Source organism: Xiphophorus couchianus, chromosome 4 (genome assembly GCF_001444195.1).
Source record: "Xiphophorus couchianus chromosome 4, X_couchianus-1.0, whole genome shotgun sequence".
Lineage (NCBI taxonomy): Eukaryota > Metazoa > Chordata > Actinopteri > Cyprinodontiformes > Poeciliidae > Xiphophorus > Xiphophorus couchianus.
Window position 1 is genome coordinate 26,287,732 of NC_040231.1, and position 22,068 is coordinate 26,309,799.

The following is a 22,068-nucleotide window of genomic DNA, read 5'->3' on the forward strand; positions in this document are numbered from 1 at the left end:
AATAATCGATGAGTCCATTTGAAAGCAGCGTACTCTATTTTTATCTTTGATTTTCTGCTGTCATTTTTGGTTTTAGCCCTTTGTGGCTCCATAAAATCCAGAACCGTTGGATGGCAACAGCTCAGTGTGAATTACCCATCCCGTCTCATCCACTCAGCCAAGCAACTTTGTCAGCTTCGACTCTTCCATGAACATATTAATTAGTTATTCCTCTGGGCACCAGTAAAAATGGGCCATCCTCCCTGACATCAGAAAGCCATGAAGCAAAAAGGCTTACAAGAGCTAATGTGAAATTTCATCACGGATTAATGTTTGGTTTTCAAAGTACCCTGGTCATTGTGGATTTAGATTTCTTATCCTGTGACTGATGCAACCCACACAGAATATCTCGGTGTATAATCTATAACTGTATCTTAAATTGGAGGGGGGGAGCTTTAATCTTTCTTCATCTTTCGAAACTTAGTAGTAAAAGATTAGAATCACACTGGATGAAGCAGAAACTTTGCATCATGATTATTTTTTTTCTTTCCAATCAGACACGAGATTCATTACGGGAACAGTTTGGTCGACCTTTGATCAAACCTCTGAGAACTGCCGATGTCGAGTTTGAGCTTGTTCGTCTAGTAAACCTGAAGCAAAGCCCACTGAATGAAGACGATTAAAAACAGCAGCTCCTCCGTTTGATTCTGTATCAAAGTGGTGGACTTACCCTCACATCTAAATGCAATACACTTTGTAGTGAGGAGCGACTGTTTTGTAGTTTTTGGATCGCTACGTATCCTGTAAACAATTATTTAAAAGCTTTGCAGGCTGATAATCTACTGTGTCAGTTGTTGTTTTGTCATCTAAGCGTAATTGGATTCAGCGTTGGCAGCATATTCCAGAGCACTGAGTGGTTTATGCCCAATTAATAAATGCGCGTCGCTGGCTGCAGCCTGGCATTCCTCCTGCAGTTCAGTGCTAATTATTTGGAGCGCTTTAATGTCGACTGCCTTGAATAAAGAGCACTAAGAGTGGTGCCGCAACGGGCCCTGAAATCATCATCAGTTTTCCTCAGCATGCCTCTCTCTTTTTGCCTTTTTTTTTTTTTTTGTCCACCCACAATTTCCTGCCTCCACTTTTGGTCGCTCTCATTGTGTCCCTGCCTGGCTGTCCTTTTCGTTTTCCTCTCCCACACGGACCCGCTGTCGTTTCATTGCTGTCACGGCGTGTCAGAACAGGTGAAATCAATTACTGACCCTCAGCGGCCTACTCCCTTACCGCAACTAGCTTTTTTAATTGAGAGAATTAATGAGCGATCAGTCTGCGAGATGATTTGGTGTCACGGATAGCTCTGTTGTGTGCGAGGGAGGAAAGCTGGAAGAGCTGGTTGTGGCGAGGGGGTTTGTTTGCTCGACCCTGCATTTCTAATTCTGTCCTTCCACAGAGGCAGTTAAGGCAGTTCACATTCCTCCTCTTCATTCCCTGACTGCTAATCACCTCTGAGGTTGAGGAGGAAGGTTGAGGAAAGACACAGTAGTTCATTGCACCACTTTACAGCTGCATCGCCCTTCGCTCTATTGAGGATCTCTTTCAAGGGCCTCTACAACACCAGAATCTCTCAATATCCACTTCCCTTTCCATGTTGGCTGAATCATAGCATTAGTGCAGTAGATAATTTCATATTTGAGCAAAAATCATTCACATGTGTATACAAAAACCTAACTTGGTACAAATGTCCCCAGGTTCTAGTTTTAAAAAAACAAAACAAGTTAGCCTCTCAATAATTCAAGATGGCAACAGTTATCCAAGATAGCCACGATGTTACATATTGTACAATTTTGCACTAAAATAGCCCGTTAGAGGACTTTCCTGTGGACATTTTTCAAAATGTCTTCCATGGTTGTGGCAGAGCATATGTTTGCTCTAAAATTGGCAGCTGTTACTGTCAGCAGTGAGCACAGCTAACCAAAAGGTTAGGTTCAGTAACCAGTAATTGGCTAAGCAAGAATCTGAGCTATTCTAAAGCCTAACTGCTAATTATCTAAGCTAATGCTAAGCCACTACACACATAAAGAATTAACAGAAGCCAATAAATCGCTAATAATTTTAGCATTAAAATTATTAGAACTACATTAGCTCTGTGTTTGATTAGAAAGATGTTCTGAAGTGTTTCATGGGTTTCTTTTTTTTTTTTTTTGTCTCTCAACCCTCTTTGTCCTTCTTCACAGATGGAATCTCCCGTCTCCACGCCAGCTCCTCCCCCTCTCCACCTGCTGGCCACGGTCGGCAACAGCGAAATCGCCTCGCCTTGCGAGCAGATAATGGTGCGCACACGCTCGGTGGCGGTGAACACGTCCGACGTGGCCCTGGCCACAGAACCCGAGTGTTTGGGGCCGTGCGAGCCCGGAACCAGTGTCAACCTTGAAGGCATCGTGTGGCAAGAAACCGAAGACGGTAAGAGAAGTGATCAAACATAATTCTCAGAAAATTCTCTTCTTGTGAAACACTTAGGTTCTGCATTATTTTTTCTCAAGAGGAAATATTGTAAAACATATGGGATTGATGTGTCTTGTCTTGTACAGTTCCCGTCAGTTAGTTTTGCTTTTTTTGCTTAAGCAATGGTTGGAATTTCTTGTAGATTTTCTTTAATCCACACAGTCAAAGCTATTCAAACACAATCACTACTCAGTGTTATGTGGTGAAATGTTAAATATTCCTCAACAAATTGCACCTTGATAATGCTCGTCATCAACACTCTTCTGGAATAAATCCGGCTGGATTTTACAGTAGAGCCCAATTATTCATTGGTTGGTTTTCTGGCGTTGACCTGCCTTTTGGGTATAGTCTGTACATTTTCAGCTGGGTTGAGACCACAACGTTTGATAGATTCATTTCGCTGTATTAATTTCAAGAACAGTTTAGAAATCTGTTTGAAATCATTATCCTGCTTTAGCACCCAGCTATATCCAGGGTTCAGCCATTTAATTGTTGTTCTGAGGTGAAGTTGGAAGAATCTAAAGGCAGTCTTGAACAGTTTTGTGCTATTGACCATGTAGGTGCGAAAGCATCACCTTGACTTATCCAAATATGCATTGTGTCACTGTGGCTATAAGCCTCAATATGTCTCCTTTGGCTAGGGATTTGGCCTGTACATTAGGGCAGCTGCAAATTTCATTGAAGCTTGAAAGTTTGGATTTTTACAGCAGGCACCTCTATCTTGGCCAACAGCTTTTCAGTCAATGTTGATGTTAAACTGGCTTCAATGTGAACAATGACAACAGTGTTGTAGCAGGTTCCAGTTTATGGGAGACTTGAATCGCTATGGTTCTTGGATTGTTCTGGAACCTTCTTAAGGATTTGAGAAATTCTGGGTCAGATGGTTCAAACTTGGAACACAATTGGGTGTGCCAAGATGGCTGTGATTCCAAACACACATCAGATCTGCATTGGTTCACATGCACCGTTAAAATCAAGGATTAACTATATTCATGCTTGGCTCATGATCAGCCGATACTTGCATATGAAACGGATCTTATCTACCTCTGCAAACATCTGAACAAACCAAAATCTTTACTGTATAATTATGCAAACTGGAATTATAAAAAATACTTTTGCTTAACGGAAACACAGCAATTTCAAATGCAGATGAGGTGGTTTATCAGCTGTATCAAAATTTACAGTAGTTTTGTATTTTGCGAAATTACAATGGAAACACACATTTTTTGCACCTCACGAGTCACATGATCAACACCGGACATTTCTACCAGCGGAATACTAAAAACTTAACCTGCCATCATCCTCCTGACAGGAAGTGGCAGGAGGATGATGACGTTATGTTTTTAGCTGACATCGTGTGAACAAACATATTCACGTGTGATTTTAATTGCCTTTTTTATTTAATGGAAAAACCACAATTGCAAAATTGTGTTTTTTTGACAGTAGCAAAATATCGACAAAGTGTTACGTACGTTTGTAATGGAAACAACAACTGTGTGCAGATGAGGGCCGGACACCAGGTCTCATCTGCATGTGTGCGGTTAACAATAGTCACTCCACTATTGTCATCTTAACAACTTTTCAGATATTTAAAAAAAAATCTGTATTGACCAAAACCTGAATTGGCAAGCTGGGTTTTTTAAAGATGAGTAATCTGCCCTAAATCTGCAATCGGTGCTCCCCTAATCTATGCCATTGATGAATGTATGTAAACTTTGAATATGTGCATAGCGACTACTGCGTGGCTAAGACATTAAAGAATTTTACGGTTTTGTCATTGCTCTTCATACCTTCATGCCTCCTGAAATATAATTCAGTATATCCAAATTTGCCTGAGGAAATAGTGGCGGCACCAATTTGTGCTTTAACAGCACATACTGCATTATATTTCCAGGCAGCATAGTGGTTGGCAGGCAGTTCTTAGGTGGCCTTGATTTGTTTTTTCTTTTTTTCTTCTCTGCCTGGGAGTGTGCAGACGGGAGTTTGTTGCACAGAGATATCTCCTCAAAAACATCATGCCTCCACAACAAAAGCTGTGTTGTTTTTTTCTTTTTTTCTTTTAGCAAGCATGCCAGTTGGGAATAGAGTTGGCTCATCTCCTGCGGTGCAATCCGAGCGAAATCTTAGGCACTCTGTTTTTTGGGGGGTTTTTTTCCCCCCAGCCTTTGATTGAAACCACATTGAGCTTATTTAATTTTAAGATGTATCAGTATCATTATCAGGGTTCCTTTTGGATCTGAGAAACTTTGCTTCTTCCCCCCCCCCCCTCTCTCTCTGTTGTGAATGTGAAATAATGCAAACAGTGAATCTTCAAAGCGGCTCGCGCTCAGCCGCTCTGCGGGCATGCTGAGTACAAATCGCCCACACATCCACAGTGCTGCCTGTTGGTTCACTTTGAGGAACCAAACAGAAGAGGGAAAAGGGGGGGATAAAAAAAAAAAAACTCTCTGTCTGATCAACATTCCCAAAACAGCCCCTGCCATTGAGTGGCTTTTTCCCCCCTCTATCCTTTTTTTATGATTTTTGCTCCAGCTCTGAGCCGTGTTTGATTCCCTCTCTTCTGTTACAGAGCATCCAGCCGGTCACCCCTTGACTCTGTATCCAGGCAAACTGGGAGAGAGTGAGTGCATGGCGTGGGGGGTGGGAGTGGGGGGGAGACAAGGCCACTTCTGTTAGTGACACAAACATGGCTCTGAGCCAAAACTAGTACTATGCTGTTCTCCCTCATTCTCTGCCTCCCACAGAGTGATTGAGCCCCCTCCTTTTGCCCTGCCCCCCTCTACCCCCTTCACATTCCCCCTGTCCTTCGCCTGCACTCTCTCTCTCTCTCTTTCTCTCAAGCTGGTATTTTGGCTGAAAGAGGTGGTGGTTTGGTCTGGTGGAGCTGTGTTTTCCTCTGATTCTGTCCTGTCTGGCCCAGTGGGGAGGAGGACAGTGGGTGCTTTAGAGTGGTTTTTAAAGTGGTGAGGTGAAGAGAGATAGGGAGGGGGGTTGGTTGGGAGGTGGTGATTGGGAGGTGGGGGGTGGGCACTCTGCAGGTGTAGCACACAGGTTGTCATGGCTGTCAGAGCTTTGGAGACCACTCGGATAAGATTACAAGTGCACTCGCTTTGAAGATGCTTTTTTCCCCTCCTTCTTCTTCTTTTTATCTGAGAGGAAAAAGACTTGTCAAGCAGACGTAATTTATTTCTGTCAGGGTTTTTAGACTTACTTTGAAATTTGCCGTGAGAGTTGCTTGATGGGAAGAAGCTACTTGTGATATGACTTTTTTTTTAAAAAATTGTACGTTTTTTTCTTTTTTATGTTCGTTTAAGGTAGCCGGCTCCCTCGTTCCCTGCCCCCCTAACAAGAGCTGTGGTTTGAAAGGGCAGAGCGATCGCTGTCAAAAAAACACGGTTTCAAATATCAAAAGCGCTCAATTTATTACTGGGGATTTATGGACATGGAGAAGAAATATGGTCCATGTTAGCTGACAGGAACAAATTACATGTACATGCATGTTTTCATATCGTACTATTCATTTGATATACTGTAATTTATGCCATTGATTGTCAAGGGGTGGAAGTTAAGCATTTCTCTCACCAGCCACTGTTGCTAGTGGAATAAACAAATGTTTGTTTCTTTTTAATGTAACCAAGATCAATATTACACAATTACATTTTATTGAAAGCATTTATTATTGACCGATAGCAACATACCATACTTGTGTACTGACATAGTGTTGTTGGTGGTAGCATGCTGTGTTTAACCCCAGTATAATTGTATGGGTTGTGTTGGTAGTTTACTGGTTTTAATGAATTATGAAGACAAAAACTCCTACAAAGTCAGAAATCTCATGTGTAGTTCTATTAAATTATACATTATTTTCTGAAGATTTTATATGAAGTTATATTTCCATTAATTGCGATTCTGAACCCTGTTTGGACCTGCTGACTTTTATGAAATATTACAGATTATCACTTCTAATGAAACTGAATAACCTTTACAGATATTCACAGAACAAAAAAAAAAAACACCTTCAAATCTATAAAACCTTCAAGTTAAGAACAAAAAATCACCAGATGGTGCATATTTTACCTGTTTCAATAAATACAAGATACAGTTTCCAATAGTAACACCATCTGCTTCTTAGAGATGATTTGCATAAACTCATCAAATATACAAAATATATGTATACACTTAACTGCAACGATCAGGTAGCAGTTTAGCAGCTTCACACACTCAATTTAACATCGTAATTATAGTTGTGTTTTTGCTTTATAGATGTGATTTTTTTTTACCCTGATTTTCACAGAAAAACGTCTGTAAGCAAACTCTCGTTTTCTCTTAATGATATTTATTAAATATTTTCATTAAGTTCAAATATTGTTTACACGGTGGAAAGGCATCATTAGAATAAAAACCTGGCCGAACAGCTACGATTTTACTCTATTTGGTATTTGAAAGGCCAGTCTCCATAAAAGGACATAAGTGATTCAGCAAGCAGAAATAAAACGAGGTCAGTATTTTTCTTCTGTATACATTTTTCATGTCTTTACATTTCGGATGCTGTTGAAGTTTGTTTACATTTCATCCTAAGTTTGTTTAAACTGACTTTTGCTGTATTTGTAAGAGATGCTAAGAAGAGAACACGTAAGAACCTGTTATGTGTCGAGTAGAGTAGAGATGCAAATCAAAACGCACATCTTTAACGCTCATCTATTGGTTTTTCTCTGACCAAGGCCTTTGCTTTGGTTTGATTCTATTTGATGGTTTTCCATCAAAGTAGCAACAATTCAGCCTTCAATAAAATTATCCACAGCCCCACTCTCAATTTTACCTTTTAATGAGCTATCAGCTTTGTATATTAACTCAACTCCAACATGAAAAATCTTTGTTTGCTAAACATTAAAGCCAAATGTTTAGCTTAAAAACGGCTTCTTTGAATTTGCTGCTTGTTAGCTGCAGATAAATGAGCTTCTATTTATAAGAGAGCCTGATGTCGTGTCTCAAAAGGAAACATCCGTTTGTCGTTTAATCCTTAAAATCTGCATTCTTCAGATTTTTCAGTTTTGGTATAGTCAGTGAACTTATTCTCAATGACTTCCATTGTGCTGCTTTTCTCAAACCACATTAAACAACACAAAGATATGTGCTGTATTCCCTCTGCATCATTTTTTTTATGGCACAAGCTCCTAAAAATCCGCTGACTGGCCTTGGAATGAAATCGACCTGGTTGCCATTTGCGTCACTCCCCCATGCAGCTGCTGTTACTTCAACAAATAAGAACCAACTCTGTCAAAAAAAACAAAAGACTCAAAAAAAACACAGCAGTCATTCTGATTAGAAGTGAATTTAAAAAAAGCGTTTACCAGATTCTTTCATATATGTAGATTTCAGGCATTTTTACACCTATCTAAATGTACGTGCGGATATAATTTAGCATGCCAAACAACAGCTGCTTTATCACCTCCGCCTTTTGGCCTAGTGGGAGTAAATGAACAACAAGCTCCCAGTAATTGTCTGCGCCTCACCCGACTCACTCTGAATGCCAGAGAAGGAAGCAGACGAAGAGGAAGCAAGCAACACATCATAAAAAGCGATCAAAGGAACTAGACCTCTGGTTAGACCTGACAACATTCTCGCTTGATGAGGATGAATGAAATTTTTTTTCTTTTTTTTTTTTTTCGTCTCGTGTAATTTGAGGCTTTGAGCATACATGCGTCCAAATCTGGATAATGACTTAATGGAAGCTAAACTGCATCATGGGTTGCTCTAAAATAAAACCCACATACATTTAAAAAAAAAAAAAAAAAAAGAAATTAAAGCCATGTAGGTCTTTTGTAGAAGAACAAAAAATGTCTAACGTAGGAGAAAGCTGTCAGTCTGGAGGCAACTGAAGCATAGAGATCAGAGGAGGTTAGCTGGGTGAGGAGGGGGGTCAGAGCGATGGTATTTTAAGGCCTAGCACTGAAACAAATCCCCTCAGAGCAGACGAGGCAGTGGCAGCTCCCAGGGTCGTGTCGGCGGGGCGACGGGGGCGGCCCCTCCCAGGCTTAGCATGCTGATACCTCCAAATGCCATCTCTGAGATGCAGGAGAAGTTTATTGGTCTTGAAACGGAGCCCAGAACGCCTTGGCTCCTGCTCCAGGGCAGAGGGAACACAGAGGGGGCCCCTTTAGCCAAACACTGCAGCTCCATGCCAGTGGCAGTGTGGCGTTTAGACAACACACACACACACACACACAGACATACACCAATCCTTCAGTTCACAGCAAGCTATTCCCAAAGCAGGTCCCACAGCTTCTTATGCTCCCTAATAGATGAATAATATAAGCTGTTTGTGATAAGTGTTTGTCTCATGGATTATTTATACAGCCGCCATCACTGCAGCAGGCTTTGTCATGGCAGTTAATAACGGTTAGGCTTCTGCATAGAAGAAATGTGAATGTATAACAGATGGAAGTTAAGTTTATCTCGTGTAGCACTGCCTAGTTGCTGCGTTGGTTCAAGCTATCATGAAGGGCCCTAGATATGAAGAAGAATGCTTTACATTACAGTGTCTATGTCTAAGACTCTTATTCTGAAGTTGGAAAGGAAGTAGATACGCAGTTGTTTTGTGGTCAGTTATTGAAAATTGGTAATCAGAGTGTATGCAGAGGTTTTGTTGGCACTGACAGCCACTAGCTAACAATCTAGCGGCTAACGATGCTAACTAAATTGTAGATCTGCTTTAGAGCTTCCTATTGGTGCTAAACTGAAGAACTGTTTCATTGACCAAAATCAGGGCTGCAGTTGTGCACTTCTAGTTCAAAGCTTAAAATATATTCTTCGACCACAGCTACCTTATCCCACATTTTTAAAGTTATTTTTTTTTATCCTGATTGGAAAAAAATCGCCTACGGGTGGGGGGACGGGTTCTGACTGTCGTTTGTGCTTACGGGCCGAACGACAGTTCAGATTACCCACCCTTTTTGGAGTCCTTAGAGGGGGTACTGGAGAGTGCTCCTCCTGGGGACTCCCTTGTTCTGCTGGGGGACTTCAACGCTCACGTGGGCAACGACAGTGAGACCTGGAGGGGCGTGGTTGGGAGGAACGGCCCACCCGACCTGAACTCGAGCGGTGTTCTGTTGCTGGACTTCTGTGCTCGCCATGGATTGTCCATAACGAACACCATGTTCAAGCATAAGGGTGTCCATATGTGCACTTGGCACCAGGACACCCTAGGCCGCAGTTCGATAATCGACTTTGTCATCGTTTCATCGGATCTGCGGCCGTATGTCTTGGACACTCGGGTGAAGAGAGGTGCGGAGCTGTCCACTGACCACTACCTGGTGGCGAGTTGGCTTCGGTGGCGGGGGCGAAAGCCGGTCAGACCTGGCAGGCCCAAACGTGTTGTGAGGGTCTGCTGGGAACGTCTGGCGGAATCCCCTGTGAGACGGAGCTTTAACTCCCATCTCCGGCAAAACTTCGAACACGTCCCGGGGGAGGTGGGGGACATGGAGTCTGAGTGGACCGTGTTCCGTGCCTCCATTGTCGAGGCGGCCGATCGGAGCTGTGGCCGCAAGGTTGTCGGTGCCTGTCGCGGCGGCAACCCTCGAACCCGTTGGTGGACACCTTCAGTGAGGGATGCCGTCAGGCTGAAGAAGGAGTCCTATCGAGCCTTTTTGGCCTGTGGGACTCCGGAAGCAGCTGATGGGTACCGGCGGGCGAAGCGGCATGCGGCTCGGGCGGTTGCTGAGGCAAAAACTCGGGTGTGGGAGGAGTTTGGAGAGGCCATGGAGAAAGACTTCCGCACGGCTTCGAGGCGATTCTGGTCCACCATCCGGCGTCTCGGGGGGGGAAGCGGTGCAGCACCAACACTGTTTATAGTGGGGATGGTGTGCTGCTGACCTCTACTCGGGACGTTGTGGGCCGGTGGGCAGAGTACTTCGAAGACCTCCTCAATCCCACCAACATGCCTTCCACTGAGGAAGCGGAGCCTGGGGACTCTGGGTTGGGCTCTCCAATCTCTGGGGGCGAGGTCGCCGAGGTGGTTAAAAAGCTCCGCGGTGGCAAGGCCCCGGGGGTGGATGAGATCCGCCCGGAGTTCCTTAAGGCTCTGGATGTTGTAGGGTTGTGTTGGTTGACGCGACTCTGCAATATCGCATGGACATCGGGGGCAGTTCCCCTGGATTGGCAGACTGGGGTGGTGGTCCCCCTGTTCAAAAAGGGGGACCGGAGGGTGTGCTCCAATTATAGAGGGGTCACACTCTTAAGCCTCCCTGGCAAGGTCTATTCAGGGGTCCTGGAGAGGAGGGTCCGTCGGATAGTCGAACCTCGGATTCAGGAAGAGCAGTGTGGTTTTCGTCCTGGTCGTGGAACACTGGACCAGCTCTACACCCTCAGCAGGGTCCTGGAGGGTGCATGGGAGTTCGCCCAACCAGTCTACATGTGTTTTGTGGACTTGGAGAAGGCGTTCGACCGTGTCCCTCGGGGAGCCCTGTGGGGGGTTCTCCGGGAGTATGGGGTACCGGGCCCTTTGATACGGGCTGTCAGGTCCCTGTATGACCGGTGTCAGAGTCTGGTCCACATTGCCGGCAGTAAGTCGGGCTCGTTTCCGGTGAGAGTTGGACTCCGCCAGGGCTGCCCTTTGTCACCGATTCTGTTCATCACTTTCATGGACAGAATTTCTAGGCGCAGCCAAGGTGTTGAGGGGATCCGATTTGGTGGCCTCAGGATCTCATCTCTGCTTTTCGCAGACGATGTGGTCCTTTTGGCTTCATCAGATCGTGATCTGCAGCTCTCGCTGGATCGGTTCGCAGCCGAGTGTGAAGCGGCCGGGATGGGGATCAGTGCCTCCAAATCCGAGGCCATGGTCTTGAGCCGGAAAAGGGTAGAGTGCCTTCTCCGGGTCAGGGGGGGGTGTCCTGCCCCAAGTGGAGGAGTTTAAGTATCTCGGGATCTTGTTCACGAATGGGGGAAGAAGGGAGCGGGAGATCGACAGGCGGATTGGCGCAGCGTCTGCTGTCAAGCGGGCGCTGTACCGGTCCGTCGTGGTGAAGAGAGAGCTGAGCCAAAAAGCGAAGCTCTCGATTTACCGGTCGATCTACGTTCCCACCCTCATCTATGGTCATGAGCTTTGGGTCATGACCGAAAGAACGAGATCGCGGATACAAGCGGCCGAAATGGGTTTTCTCCGTAGGGTGGCTGGGCTCTCCCTTAGAGATAGGGTGAGAAGCTCAGTCATCCGGGAGGGACTCAGAGTAGAGCCGCTGCTCCTTCACATCGAGAGGAGCCAGTTGAGGTGGCTTGGGCATCTGGTCAGGATGCCTCCTGGACGCCTCCCTGGTGAGGTGTTCCGGGCACGTCCCACCGGGAGGAGGCCCCGGGGAAGACCCAGGACACGCTGGAGGGACTATGTCTCTCGGCTGGCCTGGGAACGCCTCGGGATTCCCCCGGAGGAGCTGGAAGAAGTGGCTGGGGAGAGGGAAGTCTGGGCCTCCCTTCTGAAGCTGCTACCCCCGCGACCCGACCTCGGATAAGCGGAAGAAGATGGATGGATGGATGGATGGATGGATGGAAAAAAATTAGCATCTTCAATGTTTTTGGAATTTCAATAAAAATTCTATTATCCATGCTATTACAACGTTAACAACATCAAAACCCGAAAGTTTATGATCCGGAGCATGACTAAAGCAGTGTTAGGCTAAAGACTCTCCTAAAGCTAGCATAGATTGGGTATTCTCAAAGCTAGCATAGATTTGGTATACTCAAAGCTAGCACAGATTTGGTATTCTCAAAGCTAGCACAGATTGGGTATTCTCAAAGCTAGCACAGATTGGGTATTCTCAAAGCTAGCACAGATTGGGTATTCTCAAAGCTAGCACAGATTGGGTATTCTCAAAGCTAGCACAGATTGGGTATTCTCAAAGCTAGCACAGATTGGGTATTCTCAAAGCTAGCACAGATTGGGTATTCTCATAGCTAGCACAGATTTGGTATTCTCATAGCTAGCACAGATTTGGTATTCTCATAGCTAGCATAGATTGGGTATTCTCATAGCTAGCATAGATTGGGTATTCTCGCACAGAAAACCAGAGTTTATGTATAAAGTGGGCCTCTCTGCTATCAACTTACTTCCACACAGATTCATCTGAAATAGATTAAGTCTGGACAGCATCTCAGTAGGCCCCTAAATATTAAAATCTCATCTTGTCAAGATATTGTGTGTAGTTTTGTCTCATTGACCAGATATATCATCTCGCCTGTAATAATGGTGCAATTTGTTTAGTTTCTCCCTTTTTTACTTTCTGAATATGAATTAAACCAGTTCTGTATGATAAACGGATGTCTGAGTGTATTGCTCACCTGTCATCTGTCTTTTACTGACGACTCATTACATCGTTTTTCAGAGGAGCCATGGCCACTCTTTGGGACGTTACCTGAGGAACTGTACTTGAAAATAGAGGAAGCGTTGTCTGGACGCCTGTGTCTGTCAATCAGGCCAATGAGCAGCAACCAAATGGATTGCAAAGCCAATTACAAAAGACCTATTTTATTAACAGTCGGGCGCAAAGCCTAAGGATTAAAGCAAAAGTGGTAAAACGGTTTATTTCCTCAGTTCGCGCACAGACGATTTTCATTTGCCTATTCTTTGGCCGCTCTCTGAGCCAACTTTTACCCTCACCAGTGCTTACTGTGCAAGAGTGGAAGTGGACAATTTCCAAGCTAGAATGTCGCTTTCCTAAATACATGTGGTTAAAATGACACAATAGGAAACTTCAGATAGTCACGGATTATTGTTCCTGAGGGAGAAAGCCTGATTTGTTAGTCATACATTTAGTCCCAGGGTGAAGTTGGCAAGATGGTTCCCGAATTAACCCAAATCTCGTGAAAAAAGAGACATTTGTTCCCGTTCTTACTGGCCGACAACAGCCTTTTTCCAAACACTTAAACAGTCTCAAAGTATAAATCATATGCCTGGAGGAGTTGGAGGGCTTTGCCAGTGGTTGTCACAAGATATCATGTTTTCCTTATACACGTCAAGGAGAGCTTGAGTAATGTGCCTTTGGCAGATCCGTCTCTTAATCTCAGCACCATCTCCTCTAAGGAAAAACACCAGAGGGGTTGTTTTAACAAGAGATTGTAGATTCACCCGTATGACATTTGAGGATACTGCTCCCTGCTGCAGTGTTGATGACTTATAAAACCATTTGCATGTAAAAATGTGGAAAAAATGTCAAGGATTTTATATTTTGGTCATTTCCGGCATGGTAGGCTGCTGTTTTTCTTTATGTGGAGGTAGAGACTGCTGCATGCAGCTGATAATGTTGGGCAATGTGGAAAGCATACTAATACTGCGCTCCGTTCCTCTCAGTGGTATAAGAGAATTGACCTTCTCACAGGCTGTTATTCCTGTCAGGGAGAGTTACCTCAGACTTTCTCCTTTTATAAACCAGAAGGCAGCCTGAACTTTTCAACTGCGGCTTTATAATCCAAATAAAATCATCAACCAGACCCATCTCACATCCAGCAGTCATCTATACCATCTTTCACCTCCAGTACTATAGTCTATATGTACACTTTATGTTTCTGCAAGGAAAGATGTTTGGATTCATCTGTTTTTTTAACATTCCTTACAGTTTGTGCATCCTTATGATTAGAAATTAATTAGTTAATGTTGTAGAGGAAATGTGCATCTTGATTTTCAATCTTTAACAAATGCAACAAATTATAAATCTGTCCAAAAATGTAGACAGTTTAAGCACGTTGGAGAAATATAAAGTGTACACCTTTTTTTCCCCCTTGTGGTTTAAATATTTATCCGACATTACAACATTTTGATGTGACGTGCATTGTGCCAGCTTAATACAGTTTCTTAGAAATTGCATGCCCTGGAAACAACCCCATGGAGTGTAGGGATACAACATCTTTAACAGCAATAAAATGTCGTAAACATTCCTTTTCCTACGACTTTAATTGCTCGATATTTGGAAGCATGTACAACTCCGACTTAAACACTTCATTCACTTCCTTTTCTGCCATTGCAGACCTATATAACAGATTACAATTCTAAAACAGAGTAGAAAACCAACGTCATTGTTCACGACTCCTCCTTCTGTGCTCTGACTGGCCCTGTTTAAACTTTGCCTGGGAAATCGAGTTCAATGGGAAAAATCCCAGACAGAGAACTAAAGGGAAATGAGAATCGAGGAGCAAAATTGCGTAGGGTATGGCCAGGCTGCTATACCCTGAAGATAACATTTTATCTTTGCTATAACAAAGATAAAATCTTCTGACATTTTATCTTTGTAACCATTAAAACCAGAAACGCTTTGAACCCTCGGAAATGCCATCTTAAAATAGTGAGACAAATATTCATCTGAAACCAGCAGCTGAATTTTAATGGGGGCACTATAATGTAAAATCTGTTTTTTTGAGTTTTACATCATGTTATAATGTTTGTTCCCTCTTCAAAAACATACTTGGAGTGATGCCTCGATTCTTTCATGCATGTTTGAGAAATCCTTTAATCTCCATGGCAACCATTCAACTGTGAAAAACGCCGGGGTGGACCTAATGCCACCTTCAAGAGATGTTTTGATGACTTCCTGAAGGCGGAGTTTCGGAAAGAGCAGCAGTTTAAGCAACACAGGTCCAATTTTTATAGCAACTAAAGTTAGCATAGTTACTTATTTTTTGCTATAAACTTGCACTGTATTCTTGGCCCCTTTAAGATTTTTTTCTTACCATCATTTTTTATGAGAATCAGCAATCTAGACTACAAGACTTTCATGTAGTCCTTTAGTGGGTCAGGGAGGATCAGAATATAGGACCACACAAGCTCCTAACCCAGGAGTGTTCAAACTGGAGCGCTGAAGCCCCTTGGGGGTTTTTACAGACTACTGCCAGGACTACATTCCAATGTATTACCTCCACAGTGCTGAAAGTGACTCATACGGCTCGTCCTAAATCGCTGTCTGCCCAGCATTTAAGCTAAAGGTCATCACGAGGACTTAGCATTTTGACACTCACATAACCGGACAAGCTCTACTTCCATTTATGCACCGTGAGAGCAGAATAACACAGTAAAATGAAAACATGCTTGACACTTGGGTGCTCAAACGCTTCATTTGTCAAGGTTACGGTTATTGCTCGTGGCAGCACCCAGTTATCTTTTATCCCCACTGATGAATACTGACACCATTTTTCTCATTGTTCCCACTTTTTTTTTATTTTTTATCTGCATACAGCCTTTAAAAGCAGAGCTTTCACACAGAGCACTAGGAATGGAGACAAATGGATCTCTTTTAGCCGAGGGTCTGTCAATAATCACATCAGATTCTGAGTGTGTTTTGAAAGGTGATAATTGCAAGTGCTGGTAATTGTTCACACAAGCAAACACTTTTGTTTGTTTTGCTGTTTTTTGTCTAAGCCATGCCTTGTACTATTCAGACATTTTTTTTTACACATCAAAAGTCTAATAGAAACCTTAAATATTATGCTGCTAATTGAGTGTTTCACCTAATTATCGCAGAGAAACGATCCTCTGTTTTCAGAGATAACTAAGGCATTTTGACAAGGTCAGTCAGTGAAAATGTCATTAACCTCTGCAGATTCCTGTTGGGCTTGAGGAGGTCAGAGGTCAGCCAGTGAACTCCCAGCCCGCACCGACTTCAGCAGCAGCAGAGGACATGATATTTTTGCTCCTGCTGGAACTTAATGAAATGTGTTAAGTGGGGAGGAGGGGGAGGCTTAGAAGAGAACATGGCATACTCGCTACTCCTGACTTCATTTCTCGCCTTTCATTGTCCGCTCGTCCAAGCAGTCTCGCACGTTTTGCGTTCAGAGTCCAAATAGAGTTTGTTGTTCAACAGCACTGAAAGGAAACGAGTGTTAAAATTACAGGCCAATTCCTCTCATTAATGCGGGCTTCATTCAGTTGTCCTGGGTGACCCTATTAAGCCCGACACAATAAGGGGGGATGTGAGGGGGACGGCAGAGAGCGGGGAACTGGGTTCGCTTTATATCACTCTGACCCTTTTCTCTCACCCCGCTGAAACCCTTCCCTACAGAACAAATCCCAAGTGAAATGCAGCTCCGCTCAGCAAGTTTTATTTTTTGATCTTTGAACTCCAGCAGTTTTTTGGGGGTTTTTCTCCCCCTACTAAAATAAATCCAGAAACAAATCCAGTCAGTCAACAGCGGGATCAAGGCTCAAACATACACACGTATATTAAAGGAAATGATGTGTGCAAAGTCATCTTGAACTCTATCCAGTTTATTGAAAACCTGTTAACATTTGTTTGTTTCTTCTGAGAAGGACTCCTTTATATGCTCCAATAGATAGTTTAGAAAATGATACATTTTGTTTTTCACCCTTACTTCATATTTTTCATGAAATTATTTGCATTTGTTTTTATTTTTGTGTCTGAATTAATACACTCGTCGACGATCAGATGTTTATTTTATTTGTGCATGTCTAAAGCAATCACTGCGCTTAAGCTTGTGAGGAATTGAGTCAAAAATAGAAACTAAAGTTCTGTAGCGCCATTTCACCCTTGTTTGGAAATAAAGGAGCAATAAATGCCAAACATATTTCATTCAATGACTTCCCGTCTCTAATAGAGCCCATCAGTTCTGTTTTGGTGTTCAAGTTGGATGTTGTTTTGTTTTGTCTTGACACGTTGAAACTGAAAACACGAAAATTCAAATTAGTTTTAGTTCATACACTGACTCTAAATTGGGTTGCGTAGAAAATTGTCATTTTGCAGGGGGGAAAAAAGAACTAGCGAGAAAAAGCAGGTTTTGACTAATATCAATAACTATTACTAGTTTTTATTGATGTCTGACCTGGCATTTCTGATTTTGACATTTAACCATTTTTATTCTTTATGCTGTAAAGCGTATGCATTCACCTGCATTTCTACTTCACTTGAAAAAGTGCATCAAAATACTTTCTGCTGGTTAATGCAGTTGTTGACCAAAACTGATGGGAGTTCTTAGTTTGGTACAGAGAATCAAAAAGTCACTTGCAGTTCCCATACTGTGGATTACTGTGGTGAAAATGTTTACTATGATTGATTCAGAATTAAAATGATAAAGGGGAGTAAACATCAATGCAGTTAGTCACAAACATCCTTTTCTTATAGAGACCAGGGTTGTCACAATGCTAATATGGAAATGTATAACCAACATTATGAAAAAGACTATGTTTGCCTGAAAAAGATTGAGAACATTTCCCTTAAATGAACACCAATTGTTTATGTTGAAATGTGCAGCGCACATACCATGTTCCTTAATGTTACTGACTCATAACCATTGCTGCTTGTCCACCTTTTTTCAGGCACCGAATGAAGCCGTTAACAGCTGATGGTTTTATGTAGCTGTTAGCAAGTTGCTAATAATTAAACAGATAACTGTACCCTATGAATTACATCATGTGACATGGTCGTGATTTGAGTGTTTTGTGTTGTATTTATTTTTTCTTTGTTTTAACAATTTGTTTTCTCTCTGCTTTGATTTGGCAGAAAGTTTTGTCATAAAAAAATTGTGTGACTTAAACTGTACTTCAAACTAAAAACGATAGCTATATATTAATTAAACTACATTGACATTTGTAGCTCCGTGAAATACATTACGAATGCTCATCTGTTTGGTTAGCAACCTTTGCTAACCAAATATTGATGTTAATCCATAAAAAATAGTCAACAGATTAGCCCTAGACTGTAGGTCGAGCTCTTCATGTGTGGTTAGAAGTATTTTTTAGCTGCATCCTTTGATCAAGCACACACTGAAGGTATGCTATGATGTTGCATTGTAGGCAATTAAAAGCTTATTTTCTTATTTTTAAAAGTAATTGAATTATGTATTTGCGTCTTTTAATGCATTTCTAATATTTTATTAAAAAGGCTACATTAAAAAATACTGCAGAATGGGCCAATGTTTTCTTGATTAATCATCAGAATAATCAATAGAGTAATTGATTACTACAATAATTAGTTAGTTGCAGGCCTAATTTAGTGTAACTGCAGAACTAAAGACTTCAGTATGGTATAATGTCCTCTCTTATTTATTGTGAGCAATTTGCATAAACCAAATACAATTTTGCATAAACCAATATCAATTTTGCTCACTTCTTCAAATCAGCTTGCAGTAACTAGTGGTCATGTGACTGAAAATGTGATTGAGTTGTCCCAACGTAGTCTTGAGGCAGCAGCAGTATTATTATTATCGAGAGAAAGCCAGAGGCGAAGATTTGAGGTTACTCAGAAGCCAAGGATTACAGAGTTCCTTCCAGGCTTTCGGTATGGGAAGCTGTCCAGAAGGAAGCCTGTCAGGGGAAGAAAAAAATAAATAAACCGAGCACCTGGCACCATAGCAAGGTGCCAGATAAGATGTTTGCATTGTGTATTTTTATAGCAGCATCACTCTGATTGCAGCTGCCTTTTTCATGAGCTCATAAATATCCTGTAATTCCATCTCAATGCAGTTTTCTAATAAACGTCGTGCAATACTGTGGATGTTTTAGCACATTTTATTTATTTATTTTTTTTTTTGCTCCTGACAGGACGAAAACATTCTGGCCAATTAATTGGCCAGCGTGACTAGAGTTGAAAGTGCTCGATAAGATTGATCGTTTTTCCTTCTCATCAGCTGTGTCAAGAGAAATACAGGGAAATTCCTCTGGAAAACCCAGAGGCAAGCACATGCGATGTCAGATTATGGAGAAGATTTATCTTCAGGCAGGGCATGGATCCTTAAAATGCTGCCAAACACAACACAACAGTTCACAGGAAGAAAGGAAAATAAACGCAGCAAAATTCCTTGAAAACAGAGCCACAGCTCAGATCTGAGTCATGATGGAAAATCTTCATAGTGACTTTAACATGATTTTGTGAGACGGTCGTTATTTAAGCTAAATGAACCTGAGGCAAAATCTGGGCCAAGGCAACAACTTTATGCCCCGAGACATAAAAGTATCCGCAGGATTGGAATACAATCTTTTAAAATGTGATTCAAACTTGTGACTCAAACCGGTGACACCCAATTTTTGAACTTTTGTAAACAAAATGGTTCATGACAGAAACTATCTTGGGTTTAAAATAATCTATTTAGTATGAAATAATTAAGCATACATTAGACAAAAGGGTATACACTCTGGAGTAAGGATAATGTTAGTCAGTTCATATGGCAAACAATCCCTGTGAAATATAACAGTGAATTAGAAGAATTGTGTTTTTATCACAAGTTGTGGTTTTCAAGGTAAATGGATTATTTCCAAACGTCCAAACTGAAAATCTAGAAGCTAACTTTTAAAATGGACTGAAACCTATTGCAGCATACAATGTTTTTTTTTAAGGATTTTTTTTCTTCTTCTTTTTTTATACCAGTCTCCTTGTGTGCAGATTGTGATGGTTGGATTTATTTTTTGTTCTGCATCATAACATGAGAATCCTGAGTGCGATCATATGACATGGTCGTGATTTGAGTGTTTTGTGTTGTATTTATTTTTTCTTTGTTCTAACAATTTATTTTCTCTCTGCTTTGATTTGGCAGAAAGTTTTGTCATAAAAAAATTGTGTGACTTAAACTGTACTTCAAACTAAAAACGATAGCTATATATTAAACTACATTGACATTTGTAGCTCCGTGAAATACATTACGAATTGCAAAATGTACAAATACTATAACTAATCTTTGTAAAACACATCTTTTTTCAGTTCTTTTTTTTCCCCAGGATTAAAAACAAATTAGTGTGGGAATTAATTTGACTAAACTCCAGGCAAAGATAAATTTATGGGGGGGGGAGGAATCTCACAGAAACGTTTGAATCTCATTCATGATTCTCCATTATGCCGTCTGCATAAACGGCCGCATAAAATCTGAAGGGCTAATTTAAAATCATTAAGACTCGACGATTTCGCCGTATCGTTCCTAACACCCCCCATCCACTCTCTCTCTCTCCAGGCAGAGCGAAGGAAGGGCTATATCCTGCACATCAAGAAAGGCTAGTCATTCATGTGTGCCGCCTTGATTTACATCCCTGCCTCGACCAGCTGCCAGAGCCATTTTGTGTTTGAGTGTTTCAAGAGCTTAGGGGGCGGACTCTCGAAGGCGTTTCAGAAAATGGGTCTGGGTTCTTTTAATGTGACAGAAATCCGAACTCGAGGACCCCGCCGCGCTTTTGCCGTCGCATGCAGCCTTGACCAGGTGCTCGTGTTTTCACGGCCGCAGATTTGAAGGCAGGAGACATGCAGCCAAGTGTCAGCAGGTTGCTGCAAACATATATAAATCCCTTATGCTCTTCTTGCTTTATGCCAGAGGCAGCAGGAGAAAAATGAGGTCTGAACTGTGAATGTTTTTTGTGTGTGTGTGGGAGGGAGAGGGTAAGGCGGGGGTGAAGATTGTAAGCTAGGGATGGTTATACCATTGAAAAGAGGAAATGACAGAGAGGGTGAAGGAGGGAGGGAAAGTGGGGTGAGCAAGAGAGGTTTTCCTAAGCTAATAAAATGCTCTGGAGGATAGAAGCTGCCAGCCAGCATTCCTGTGTCATTAGATAAGTTAGCTCACTGCATCGTCCGGTTTCTCTGCAGTGCTGAAGTGGCAAGCTGAGGTCACCACCAGGGAGCGAGAGGGAGGGTGTGAGGCAATAAATCCTGAATGTTTTCACGCAGTCGCTGCTCTTAATCCTCGGAGGTCGTTTGGTTAGAAATCTGAAAAGCCTCAACTGGCGCATTTATTTCGAGCAACTTTCACAGCAGCAACTTGTGCAGTGTTCTGTTCATGCATATAAATACTAAATGTATTTGGTCAGTTTTTTTGGTTTGTTTTTGCTTTGTCCTAATGATGCTTCTTTGTAATCATAAGCAGAAAATCCTGTTTTCCCCTTTTAAATGATGTCATATTTGTTTAAAAAAAAGGAAAATTATTATGACTATATTCTCGAAATTACACAAATATTATTGCAGTAAGGCCTTGATACTCTGTTATGCAACTCACTGAAGTAATGACTGAAGTAAGTCACTTTTTGAAAATATTTTCTGTCATTTGTAATTTAATTTTTAGTAAAGAAAGCGAGAGAAAAAAATTAACAAATCTTATCTAGTATGAAGATATTATTTTAGAGATATATCACCCAGCCCCGGTTCATTGCTTGTATAACTGAAATCATTTAGAGAAGATTTGTTCTGCTCACAGGCTGAAGGCAGCAAAAGAGTTTTTGCACTCTAACATTTATGTTTGTGTATTTTAAAGCTTTGCTTTTCTTTGTGATTTACTACAAAGTAGTCGTTGTGCTTTAATGTATGTCAATGTGTGATTTTATTTATTTTTTCTTGTTTTACAGGCATGCTGGTGGTCAATGTAACCTGGAGAAACAAGACCTATGTGGGCACCTTGTTAGACTGCACACGGCATGACTGGGCTCCCCCCAGGTGAGCTGCATACCCCTGTTTAGTTCCCTTCAAGTGTGGAAAAGCAGCTTTAGCGTGCAATTAAAGTTGCTGTCGTGCATTGGGGATTGTAAATGTCAATGTGGAAGAGGGTTCACAATCGCCACAAATCTCTGATGCATACTCTATCCAAACTCGCGCTATAAAGCCTCTTAACCTTTTCATATCGCGTGTG

The 22,068-nt window shown here is 42.0% G+C and overlaps 1 protein-coding gene across 1 annotated transcript in view; it reads left to right on the forward strand.

Annotated features, from left to right (window-relative positions):
- znf609b (zinc finger protein 609b) overlaps positions 1-22,068 on the forward strand; it is a 94,747-nt gene that overhangs the window by 60,443 nt on the left and 12,236 nt on the right. The window contains exons 3-4 of the mRNA XM_028014303.1: positions 2,211-2,436; positions 21,788-21,875. Of these exons, the coding sequence (XP_027870104.1) occupies positions 2,211-2,436; positions 21,788-21,875 (314 nt within the window). The remainder of the gene's footprint in view (positions 1-2,210; positions 2,437-21,787; positions 21,876-22,068) is intronic.